Below are 13,126 nucleotides of genomic sequence, written 5' to 3'. Positions count from 1 at the left end.
ACTTTTAAGAGGAAATTCTAAAAGTGAAGACTGTCAATGGTGAACACCATCGTGGAGTAGCAAGTTACATGGAGAAAAATGCAAACCAGAGAAACTCCAAGTGAAACATGATTATCTGTGCATTTTGAACTGGTAAAAAACCAAAAATCAACTAAAACACACCACTCTAAACGGAAGTCCTTTTGGGGTATTTCATTGTCTTGTTCAGCAATTCTCAGAACAAACTTTGCATCAACTGCTTAAAACTAACACTCAGTGCTTGAGAAAATACCTTGTCTGATAAATCTGAAAAAATAAATCTGAGGTATCACAGAAGCAATAAGAATTCCTGCTGTGCTCTTCCTGATGAAACAATGAGTTCTGAATCATTCAGACTTTCAAATATAATATTGAATACACATTAGTATAAGGAAATATCAGGGGTAGTCCTGCTTGACTTGCATGTTCTGACATGAAAGCATATCTATCTTTTTCTCATGCAGTTGAACAGATCTTTTTCCGCCCATATTACGAGACGTTTTTCTCATGTTGGACTGTCTGGCTCCGGTCTTGCACCTGCAGCAATGCTATCAAGTTCCTTCTGCCTACCTAGGTCAAAATTGTTGGAATTGAGCAGGAACTCGGGGAGGTAGAAGAACTCTGGGATGAGCTCCTTCACATCTGCCATGTTGTGCTTCGACGCTGAATACCAAGCCTCCCGTACGCTGTGAAACATTCGGTCTGCCAGGTCAAAGTGACCGCCCTGTGGGACAGAGCGAGAAGCATGTCAGCACCTCTTAACATAGCAGACTTTGCCAAGAAGGCAAATCAGAATATCCTCTGCCCAATGAAGAAAGTATAGATAATGGGGCATGTTTCCTTCTGTACCACAACAATTTAAAGAGCTGCATTACTTTTTGGTACAAAATAATAGTAAACGTAAAGCACTGAGATACAGATATGAAGAATTTTAAGAAGAGAGTCATCTAGTCCTATTTCAGAGAAACACAAATCTTTTTTTGTCTGATGGCTTCTGTCTAGGAAAATATTTGACATGTAATGTTACAAACCCCATTAACCACTAAACGGGCAAACAATTCCAGGCTCTGCAAACGTTTATTTTAACAGTCAGTACTAAAGTGTCTCTTTGGATAGACATATTCGTTTAAAATAACAATCTTTCAATACCTCCAGCTCAGAACTAAACAACTGGCATATGATTCTTTCAACAACAGACAAATAAAGCTTGATGAGCACAGTATTTTTCACAGTAAAACTCGCTTTGTTTTTTTTCTGCTGATATTTTGTTCAGCATACATTTAGAAAAACGTTCAAACGACAAGAAAAACAAATGTGAATTCCATTATATCTTTTACAAAGGAATATCAAAAACCTCCCAGGCAGTAACAACTCTGCCAAAAATATTTCTTCTACCATATTTGATGAAAACAAAGCCGATTGTAATATTTTTCACTTAGGTCTCATATGTACAGCAGGAATGAAACACAAAGTGAGGTGATGTAACTTTTACCTGTAACCGTAAGAAAATCTGGGTAAAAGGCTCCATCCGGACAAGATAGGAAGCCACTATCATGGCCGATGAATAGTGGGTCCCATAGTGATACGCTGGAGTTTCCCCTGCAGAAGATTGTTTGTACTATGTTTATGATTTTTAAAGCAGTTCGGTGACAGAATCAGTACTAAGTGAAAAAAATGTAATTAGTGCTGCATTTTAGTAACTCTGACCTTGGACACATTTAAAATTGGAATTCGTAATTTTCATTCCGAGAATGTGGAAGCTTTATGTTTGTCACTGCCACCACTTGAGGTTTGGCTGCAGTCCAGTAACCCTAATTCAATGGGCTTCTGCAGAGCACTACTGAATGGTTAGTCATTTTTTATTTTAACTAATTGAAACGTTGCAGAGCAGCTATGGTGATTTCTGCTGAAGAAACTACTTTTTTTTTTTTTTTAACTCTTGGTCTTATTGATTACTGTGGTATTAAAGACTTGGGCAAAAATAGGTCTCAGAATTGTTGGCTACAGATTTTGTACAGCTTTTACTTTCTTAATTTCCTGGCAAAACGTCTGCATAAATACACTTAGAACATACTGATTCACTGCTACAAATGAACATCTTTGCCACCTACTGTGGTTTGATACAGAACAGCACCGCAGTAGTTAAGCACGCTTGTGTCTTCAACAAAAGCACACAAGAAGAAATGTATCGTATAATAGCTGCCTTGCCAAACGCACAAGTTTTATTTTCAATATATATGGAAGCTCTAAAATCAAGAATATGTAACTTAATTGCATCTCATTCTGATTTTTTTTAGCTAAGAAAATACTGTTTCCTTGGCAAAAAACCATGCATTACGATAAGAAATGAAAAAGCTAGAGTACGGCTAATACAGAAGTATTCCCATTCCTTTGTATAACTTATTTTCCTGCAGCAGCACTCAAACTGTATTAGTAGAGACAGCTGGTTGTGCGCTTCATCTGCCTACCCATTCCAGCCTTTAGACAATGTTAAAGTGTTCTGGATGCACAACTGTTTTGCCTTTATTTTTACATATAAACAAAAGCTGCCATTCAAATTTAAAACAAAAAACACAGCAAGACAAACAACGCCCCTTTGCTACTTGTTGGAGAGTCACTAAAAACCATGGTAGAGTTCTGCATATCCACACCCAGACCTCTTGACCCATAATATAAAAATCCATGACTCCCTCCCATCATGTGACAGGCATGCGTCCCTCTGCTCTTCCTGCAGGATGTATCATTACTTACCATTGGGATCTTCCCAGTCTTTGTATCGCTTCTTGTACTGCGCTAACCTGTCTTCCGTTTGAGCTCCCATGGGCTTGGCCAGGTTTCTGAATGTCTTGGGATTCGTAAGATCCAGTTCCTTTAAAGATAAAACAGACACCAATTTTATAAAAAATGCCCAAAAGTCAAACAAACCCTTTCAACACTGCTGATTACCATATTTAGCACCAAATGCATCCCAAGGTTGTCATCTTTGTTTTCTACACACACAGCAGGTGCAATGTTGGATGTGCTTTAAACAGTCCTTCAGGCTGATCTAAGAGAGTCAGTATTTTTTATTTTAAGTCACATCTGGGCTCCATCTACTTTTTTGCCCTGCTCCCCTCATCCTCTTCCCCAGTTTCCCCTAATTCTGTTCTTGAATCCTTGGCACGTACCCTAACAATATTTTATGTTATGGTCTGCCTGGTAGCAACAGCTGCCCAAAAAAGCATTAATAGAATGTTTCATCTTTTTCAAAAGCAAATTCTTTACCGTGGAGCCAGATTTCGCAGTATCCCCTACCACAGTCTTCTGGACACGCTTGCTTTATCTGTTGGCATAACATCCTTCAGGGTATTCAGTAGAAAGCTAATGCGAAGACTTACAAGAACTGCTACAATAGAGAGAGGCAATTGCCTTAGAAAAAGCTATGCAAGCCGGCCCTCATCTGTGCGCAGTCCAGTAATAGTTGTAAAATCAGTGCAGGCAGGAACCTGCCCACATGGGACAGCCAAGAATCTCCAATATCCTACCCCCTGAGAAGTAGGAGGAACATTACAAAACAGATGAAATCAAACAACCGATGATAAAGATAAGCCTCGGTTTTACCAAGGTAACATGAGCAAGCTGTAATATTTGCAAAACCTCCAACATTAAAAAAAGAAAAAAAAAAAAAATCACTGACAAGGCTGACAAGGTATTTTATTTACCTCTGAATCGTAGTCTGCGAGGATCCAGGGAAAGACAGGGTACTGCATGAGATCATTATAGGATCTGCCCGCCAGAGTGTTTAAGTGCATCAGGTACTGGAAGTTACTGATTTCTCCTCTCTTAAGGAAGACAGATAACAGCACTGTAAAGTGTTCACTTTACAACAATCAAACACCTATGCCGCCAGACTGTCAGTGTTCAGCCCTCCCCAAACAAACGGAACTCACTTCAATATCACAATGCATACTCTACTTTTATTACAGTCCCTCCCCCCCTTGCATTTTCGACAGTAGGACCATTTCCTACTTGATGATGGTATAATGAAATAGTACAAACTAAAATGCTGAGATACGCTTTCTATAGCGGTATATTCCACCTGTTTGAATAAGAGGATGCACCTTATGTGCACTGATTAATTGTGTATCACTACAAAATGTGAAATTTAATATAAAAAAAAAAAAAACCCAAAATTTTCATACTTACTTCCCATCTTTGAGTAACAGATTTTTCTCCCACTAAAGTGCTAAGCAAGCCAGACCTAGTGGGAAGAAGGAAGTGTGTTTTCTGACTTAGCAGCAAGATCTGGGTTACATCTTCACAAGACAATCCAAAGTTTTAATCTTAAAACTTGTAAACTGTAACGATTAGAAAAACTGAGCTTTGTTCCTTTTTGCTTTAGCAGTGCCTTTTTTTATTCCTAAACACAGACTGTTAAAATTAGGCATATTAATTATGCAATTCAGTGACAGTACAAATATATCAAACAGGCTGACCATGAGGAAAATACCTTTAACAACTTGGACAAATCTAATGGCTTTGGCACTCCAATTCTTTTCAGAACGTATTTGTGTACTGATAAAGTTAATCCTGATAGCCTAATTAGTAAGACGACACAGCAATGCTGCCAATGATTCTAGTACACTTAAAATAACTGGAGCACAACATCATTGGGCATTTTTTTTTTGGAATGCCCAGTTTTAAATCGAGGTTGCAGTACTCTCCAGCGAATCCTAACCCTAATGCAAGCATCATTTATTTGGAACTGATGAGCTCCAGAGCGTGTGAGGAATAGATAGTACTTACCCTTGCTCTACACTGGTGTTTGGTCTCTGCCCAGACACCGACTCCGAACTGTCTGTTAGAGATGGCACCACAGCCAAAAACCTGCATCAGCAGTTAAAAGGAGATTGAGATTAGCGTTTCTGTCCTCGGTACGTCTTCCTTAGAAATAGAGTGCATTTAGTGCAGTTACAGACTTCGTTTTGAGCAGCTACGTAACCTCTTCAACAAAATCGGAAGGACCCTTTTCTCAAGAATGCATGCGGGAAGTTTCACGCGCAGGCATTAGCGCTTCCTAGTGGTTCTTTCGTGCAGCACTAAATTGCTATCGGGTTATCCACTGCCTAACACCCATCACTTGCTATCTCCTTCTGGTTGTTAGGTCGCTGTAAGCTCAAATATGGCTCAGCACAGATATTTGCAAATATGCAGAATAAATGTTCTAACTTGTTTTACCATACCTTTGATAAACTTTGTTTCTAACTCCTTTTTGGAAAGCTAGAAGATAGTTCCGTCCGTCTCCAGAGAAAACTTCAATTGCAATTGGCTGAAAACAAAGCGGACAAACCCATGTCAACGCTAACACACTTTGTCACCTCTGAAGGTCAGACACAGACCAGTTTAGCCATACTCTACTACATCTGACACCAAATTATGGTGAAAAAGAATTTGCTTAGTGCAGCCAGATGTTTTATTTTTGGAACGCTAAAATTCACTAATACACACAACAAACTAAACCATGGTAAGCCATCAGACAAGGATGCCCAACGTAAGCACACAATAAACTAAACCATAGTAAGCCATCAAACAAGGATGCCCAACTTAAGCACTTCAATTTCAACACAGTGAGCAGCTTCACTTTCCAAATACTGATCAGTTATTTATTTACTTTTTAAAAATTACAACATTGTCAAAAAATACCAAAGTTGGCTCCTCAATCCAAATACAGTGTCCAAGTTACCTGCAACAGGTATCTTCTTTTATGTACTTCCTTGATATCTTCATAGGCAAAAATGCTGCATGTTCTTTTGAGTTGGCTTGGACCTTGCCTTGCTCCCCTAGGTATGATTGGCTCATGCATCCTGCAAATGAGCATAAACAGGCAAGAGGGAAGTGATTAAAAAGATGATAAATTAAAAGAATTATTCTCTTAACTCTCATATGAGAGTCCACTTACAGAAATAGCTGATTTTCACTATATATCACACTACGCTGAGCAATTTGTGAGCACAGAGGAAACTGCTCCTGAGGTCTTTCTGAATCTGACATTATTTTGAAGCTGACTCCTCAAAAATCTCATTAAATACTTCTTGTTCAGCTATTAAAGACTGAGAAAACTCTCTGTTAATCTACTCACTTTGGAGGCAGTGTCTCAATATCTCGTATTTCTCTGGTGGCTGTCATGGTAAATCCATCAATGACATAGAAGTGCTCTTTCCCAAAGAGAAGCAGCCCTTCGCTGGTGTCAAGGCCCTGAACCCGAGCACAGCGGTACATATGCTGAATCTGTAATGAAAAGCAGACGCTTAGCAAAAGCAGGTTAACGAGCTCAGGCTCAGACTGTTGGTTTGTTAGAACAAGCCCCAGACACTGCTTTATGACTTGTAGATACAGCAAAAACTCTGCTATTTCCCCCCTTAATCAGGGATACACGTAACACCTGCAATTAGCAATTGGGAAGAGAGTTAAGTAGAGTCTCCTCCGTATGATACAGATTTTTATATTTACTAACTTATTTACTTACACCATGCTTCTTGAGCATATTTTAGAACCCGTAGCCCACTCGACTATGATCACAAATGTATTTACTGGTGTACCTCAGATGCACAAAGTCTGAAATACCAAATATGCAGCACGGTCATTCAACGTTGTTCTTGGGGATAAAATATTAGTTATCAGGGGTTTCCTTCTAATGAAAGGAACAACTAATTATTGACAGTCTGCCAAGTTCAGTATTTATATTTTCAACATATATTTTCTCTCTGGACTCATTAAGCTAACAGGATAATAATCCAAGCATGCGATAGCTCACAGCTTTCATTTCAGGACAGGTTCTTTTCTCTTCTAGCAGGGAGAGGGAGAGAAAAAGAATGTTTCCAGCGCAGGGTTTTCAGCTCACGATCTCTTTGAATCAGAGCACACATTTGGTTTCAAGGAAGAAGCTGATGAAATATTAAGCAAATTCAGCTGCAGATCAGGGAAGGTATTTAGGACATTTATTCCTGCTTGCAACATGTAATGCAGAAATTCCAATTCAGTGCTTTGTGTGTTTGAAGCAGACAGTACCTTCTCTCCTTCTTCGAGAAGTCGAAGCAAAGTTGTATTGTCAGTCTTCTCCTCTTCATCAATCGAACTCCCCTCAACAATTTGATCCTGTGATTGGTCCTGGTTCTCATCATCTCCTCCATCAGGAGCAGAGCGAGACCGTTTCAGAGGAGGCTTCACCAGGCCTGGAAAAGAAGAACAGAGAAAGATAAATAAAAGCCTGGCACATAAAAAAATTCACTTTGCAAAACCTATTGAACTTCAAAATTACTGATCCAATGCTAAGACAGAAAAACAAGAGTCCTACAGGATCCTTATGCTTATCTTAATGCAAATGCATGAGAAGATATAAAAGCAGATAATTTAAAGAAAACAGTTCAGGACAGAACAAATGGTCTAACCTTTGACTCTTGCAATCGTGTCCTCCCCGTGTTCTGGCTCCTGATGAGTTGTTTCACCCACTGTATTCTCTTCTATAGCATCCTGAAAGACTGCAGGGTTTCCCGAAGCCAGGCGCATGTAGTACTCCTTACTATCATAACTTATAGCTCTTCGGTAACGAGCAGGTTTCTTAGAAATAATTGAAGAAATTGCTTGGTCAGTCAACTCCTCACTCACTTCTGCGAACGTGTTCCAGGAACAGCGTGTGCAGCACAGTGCATGCCCACCAAGTGTTTTGTGCGTGCTCATACACCAACACATAGAGAAACAGAGACTCTTCAGTAGATCTAATCTGCCAGCTAATTTGCAAGGGATCTACTCAGCCACTCAAGTAATAATGGGGTTGCAGAAATGCCTGCAGATAAACCTACAGCATGGGAAATAAGAAGTGTGGCTGGTATCTTATGTACTGTCACAAAAGGCTGGGATACTTGTGCTTAAGTTTGATAGATCAGATAGTCATTTTACCATCTTCCATTACTTCCTACAACATACGCGGCTTATTCGTTAGCCAGCTGACTTCTTTGCTAGGCAATAGTTTGAATAAAAAATTGCCTCAAGGAAAAGACACAGACATATGGAAATTGATATGAACTTAAAGCAGTCAGGGACTGGCTTTAAGGCTCAGAAATTCTTAATTCTTTTTCAGTAAAGATGCTGATGCTTTGTGCCGGTCTCCTGCCCACAAGAGTATCCATTTAACCAAAATAATTCTTTGAACGACTTTTCTACTTTTGGGTGACAGCAACGGATTATGATACACTTAATTATGGTGGTGATATGGTGTTTTTTTTTCATTTTAGGGTTGGATTTTTTTTTTTGTTTGTTTTGGGTTGGCTTTGGTGAGGGTTTTTTTTTTGTGTGTGTTTTTTTGTTTGTTTTGTTTTTTCCTTTGTCCATCCCATTCCCCACCTCAGACTAATTCTTACGTTCCTCACTTGATTATGGAGGTAACGGCTGAAACAGAAGTAAGAACTAAATGAGGACAATAAATATGTCAGGATGATCACAGGAGATACAGGTGAAGATAAAAGAGATATTAAAGAACCAAGAGCCTTTCCAAAATTAAAACACACTGATGCACATGGATGGATGACAACCCATTCATTTTATACTGGAGTTGAAAATTTTCTTCGACTACTGTTTAACTCCATCCTCAAACTCTAGAAAGTTTTGTGAATGTGTTCAGTTTTCCATCACAAATAATTTTTTTCGTTTTGTAGCCCTATTTCCCAAGAATTTCAAAATTACACTGGAATAATTACAAAATTCTATTATTTTCAATCCAGTTCAGTGCTTTACATTATGAAGAACTGTAGAATACCACTGCCATTCCAGTCAAGATTTTCCCTTGTCCATTTTTGCAGTAATAACTGGAAATACCTGATTTTTTTTTTTTTTTGTATTTTTTTTGGTTCATCTGTATGATAGCGTAGTGGGAAACTAAATGACCCACAGAATCAAATTAGCTTTGTTACAAGTGGATGCTTGGGAGGACGAAGAGATTAAGATCAGCAACATGAAAATTTATTATTTCAGGTCAAATTGACTGCCCCCAAAATAAAAAATTTAAGGCATCGTCATCTGATTTGCTCACTTATATTCTACTAAGTCTTCGCTACTTATCACCACAAAAATGCCACTTAAATGACGCTTAAAACCTCTGTGGGAACAACTTATGTAATAGCCTACAAAGAGAAATCCTAACTAGCCCTGCTAACACGAAGAAAGGAATACAGTAAAAATTTATGTTAGATTCTCTATTACAGAATTACTTTCATTTATATGTATTAGTTTATCGTTGAATATAATTCAAAGTGAGTGTACGAACATTACACATTGTACTTAGTGATGGGCAAGACTGTGAATGTAATTAACAGAGAAGCAGCACAACACTGAAATGCCTGCAGAGCTGCTACTTCCAAACAAGTCTGTTATTCTCAAGGCAGGATTCACGTTTTTTAAACAAATGTGTGTATTTCATTAATAACAAAAACAAGAAGAGTGAGCTGAGACAAAATTAATCCGGGCTCTAACAAAACCGGGCCTGTTACAGCCCGTTACCACCAAAACCGAGAAGAACTGCTCACCAGAATTTCAGTCTTAGAAAGAAACACTTAATTTCCCAGTGAGTGCTTCCAAGTGATCGTGTTGCCCATTACTAAACAAGTTCCACTGACCATTAGTTCAGATCCCAAAGCCACAACACTTCACACAGTGAGAACAGTGATAGCACAGCCCAACACAGCCTGTTAGTGTGCAGCAAAGAAGGTAAAATCTACAGAAAGTTTTATTAGGTGAAGGTTCAGGAGAGCAAGTAACATCTTCTAATGTGATTACTGAAAAAACCTTTAGGCCTGGAAATATTTACTGAAAGAGCAAGTTAAAAGCCAAATGTAGAAGCCTTGTTAAGATTGCCTAACATGCAGAAGGAAAAAAAAAAGCTGTATTTATTTTACATTCTTTCAGTCAGTGTGCTTGTTTCTTTACCTTTTGAGGAATGGTATCATCAGGTGTCTCAGGAAGTCTACTTGAGAAGTCAGACTGAAAACAGGGCATCAATTATATAAGCATCAGAGAAAGAACACTTTTGAGAAGAATGTATGATGGCACGTTCTCCGCTTCAGGTGAACTGGACTTCAACTACAGCTATTGTGTGTCAGATTGCAAGCAGACGAAAATACCTAATGGTTTAAACCTGGCTGAATGCTACTGTTTGTTTGCTTGTTTTAAGAACTTTGACACTCATGCTTAATTTGAGGAAAAAAATCCTACACGCATGCCTAAAAAGACACAATAAAGACTGCTCCATTTCTAAAAAACAGTGTTCCAAAATTAACAGGTACTAAATGCCAAGCTTTCAAAAGCCACGTGCATTTCTGCTACACAGCCCACGTTCATATTCACAGAGGGATGAACGCACATTGCTGTTTGGTTTTTTTCCCTTTTTTTTTTCCTCTTCCCTTTTTTTTTTTTCTTTTTCAGATCACTGTTTACTGTGTTATCTCACATAAGGCCCAGAACTCAGGCTGAAACTGCCACAGTTAGGGTACTTCTCAGCTTCTAGAGGCTTGTGAAGGTGCCTCTGCTGTTCCCTGGCACGATCACTTAGCTGAGGCAAGCACACCTCATCTTATGTTGATTGCTAGTCTTCGAGTTCACTTCCATTTGAGTCGAGTGATTCAGTCCCTTTACTAAATATATACTATGAGGAACAACCGGACTTGAGGAAAACTGGACCTTACCAACCGTTTAGGACATACAGACGGAATACCAGGTAATACCAACAGAGGAAAACGCGTTTCTTAAGAAAAACTTAGCAAAAAAAATACTATTTTACAACGGGGCATAAAATTACTCATCACAAAATCTTGAATACTTACCAGCAAGTTTGTTTCTTGCTCAGCTTCAGGCATGTAGGGATACTGAGTATAAAACATGTCATTTCGCACCATCTTTTTCCTCATTCTGCAGGGACCCTCAGTCATCTCCAGCATCCACTTGTCAAGATGGGAGCCAATGGGGGGACCCCACAAACCTCGCTCTCGTAGTAACTCGTATTCAATTTGAGACCACTCTTCTGTCACGTATTTTAATGCGTTCTGCTGACGCTGAATAGACAAACATTTGTATATGCATCAGGAGAGACGCTTTTAAGCCTGTCTCTGATGTGAGCAGAGACATTTTCACTACATTACAGAAAAACGTGTAATAACTCATAATTCTGGCAGCATTTTCTTGTACGCCTTAATGAGATTTCTGGTGTCAGTCACCATAAAAGCAGTGTTCATATTGTAATCGTCCCAACAAAAAAGGAATAAAAAGAAGGTAAAAGCTCTGCTTTTGGTTTATATCGTTAATTGAATTTATTTCTAAATGGCAAATATGAAAGAAATGTAACACTAATCCACTGATTTTGAAGAAGTATTTTAAGAATGAAACCAAAAACTGTTTTGGAGGCCTCCCCTGCCTGTATTTACACTGAAGATAGAAGTTAAATGAAGCAAAAATTGGTGGTTGTTTATTTTAACTAATTGCTTTCAATGAGTTGTTTCTCTCAGAAGCTGATTTCTTAAGATTTACAGCACACAGCTCAGCAACTAGTTTGAACCAAAGGTCTTTGGGGATGTTTGGAAGAAACCGCAGGGTGCAAGGATTTCATGCTGGAAGGCACAGAGCAGCCACTTTCTATCACTGCATGACTTGGGAAAGGTACCATAAAAATTATCTTTGCGTTACTATAAAAGTAATGTTTGTACACAATGCTTCTCCCATCTTAAGTTTTTATACAATGTTTTAGAAAGACAGCATATTCTAGCAGATTTCCAATCTCTCTTTTTTCACACTTCTAAGGAAAGACTACTTAAGCTTCTGGAAAAATAAAAAAAGATTTAACATGTAATTATGTTGCTACAAGAGTTTTCATCTACAAGCAGATCAAAATGAGCTTCCTCATTTGTTTATTTGATTGCACTTAGAAAACCCTTAAAAATAACAACTGTATCTAAAAATTCAAACATTTCACCAATGACAACCTCCTATTTTTAGCCCCATACTAAGAAATGGAATCGGTATAACCTAACAGGTCAAAATATCAGTGTCAGGTAATTAATCCTCTGAACCATACCTCTTGATATTCCTTATACTGCATGTCCACCAGGTCCCGAACCACTGCGATGTGAGTAAACATCCACTGGGAAATTTCCTAATACAAAGGTAAGAGGACAGACAGAATGACACATTATAAAAGAAGATCTTGTTCAAATGAAAAGCCTATGAATATATCACCTTGCTAAATTTGCTCACGAAGGAGCATTTCTTAATTTAAAAAAAAAAAGATAATGAATTTAGATAATGAATTTAATGAATTTCAAACTACTGCATGCAACAGTACTTAAGGGTTTTTTTTGTTTGATGTTTTCTTCTTTTGTTTTTTTTAAAAGAGGCAATAAATTCACGTATAGGAATATCCTTTAAAACAAACTGGCAAACATTTGGAAAATATTCCAAGCACATGACTAACAGTTCAGAACATTCCCAAACAGCCAAAGACTGGCACTGACAAATATTACTACTTTCCCCTATTTCCTTTTAAGTAATATTTTGTGGATACTACCTAGTTTGTTGGAAACCCTCAAAACACGCAGCACTCCTCGCTCTGTACCGCAACACACCTTTTTGCACTTATTGCTCCCTCTACTGATACAGCCAGTAACGGCTCCTGTCAGCTCAGTTTGTGAGTTTCTCCCTTTTCATTTTAACGCATATGCCTGCTCACCAGGAAGAGGCCCGAGAGCACTGAGAATTCTTTATTTTATCAAAGCCACTGAATGATCTTCAGATCAGAAAAAGAACTGGCAACGTATTTTTTTCCACAGGACACAAACTCCTGATTAAGTCAACAGAAATGATACATTTCCTTGTGGCAGGAATACACCTGCCCCCTCCCTTGAGCCAATGTGTCCCTAACGTTGCAAGTGCTAAATACAATAAGAACTCAATTCTCCAAAACTTTCAAACCCCTCTCTTTCCTTTGTGTTCAATGCCTCGGATACTTTATATTAACTCCTTGCAATGCCCCACCATGTACTGTCCTGCTGAGAGCACCCCTGCTGTGCTACTGTGGTCTAACTTACTTTTT

At 38.5% G+C, this 13,126-nt stretch overlaps 1 protein-coding gene across 5 annotated transcripts in view; it reads right to left on the bottom strand.

The window, feature by feature from the left end:
- The window catches only part of WDFY3 (WD repeat and FYVE domain containing 3), a 178,282-nt gene that overhangs the window by 15,746 nt on the left and 149,410 nt on the right, over positions 1-13,126 (bottom strand). For 4 of the 5 annotated variants that reach the window (XM_063337332.1, XM_063337329.1, XM_063337330.1 and 1 more), the window contains 14 exons: positions 12,113-12,190; positions 10,869-11,096; positions 9,976-10,029; positions 7,446-7,614; positions 7,066-7,229; positions 6,137-6,285; positions 5,741-5,861; positions 5,241-5,326; positions 4,804-4,884; positions 4,204-4,258; positions 3,720-3,839; positions 2,770-2,887; positions 1,511-1,617; positions 589-742 (listed from right to left, as the gene is read on the bottom strand). In XM_063337332.1, coding sequence (XP_063193402.1) covers positions 589-742; positions 1,511-1,617; positions 2,770-2,887; positions 3,720-3,839; positions 4,204-4,258; positions 4,804-4,884; positions 5,241-5,326; positions 5,741-5,861; positions 6,137-6,285; positions 7,066-7,229; positions 7,446-7,614; positions 9,976-10,029; positions 10,869-11,096; positions 12,113-12,190 — 1,684 coding nt within the window. The remainder of the gene's footprint in view (positions 1-588; positions 743-1,510; positions 1,618-2,769; positions 2,888-3,719; positions 3,840-4,203; positions 4,259-4,803; positions 4,885-5,240; positions 5,327-5,740; positions 5,862-6,136; positions 6,286-7,065; positions 7,230-7,445; positions 7,615-9,975; positions 10,030-10,868; positions 11,097-12,112; positions 12,191-13,126) is intronic. The other variant, XM_063337331.1, reaches the window with a different exon arrangement.

The sequence above is a fragment of the Chroicocephalus ridibundus genome, chromosome 5, assembly GCF_963924245.1.
Source record: "Chroicocephalus ridibundus chromosome 5, bChrRid1.1, whole genome shotgun sequence".
NCBI classification, from domain to species: Eukaryota; Metazoa; Chordata; class Aves; order Charadriiformes; family Laridae; genus Chroicocephalus; species Chroicocephalus ridibundus.
The sequence above is the reverse complement of the archived record's forward strand: the minus strand, read 5'-3'. Positions and strand labels throughout refer to the sequence as shown.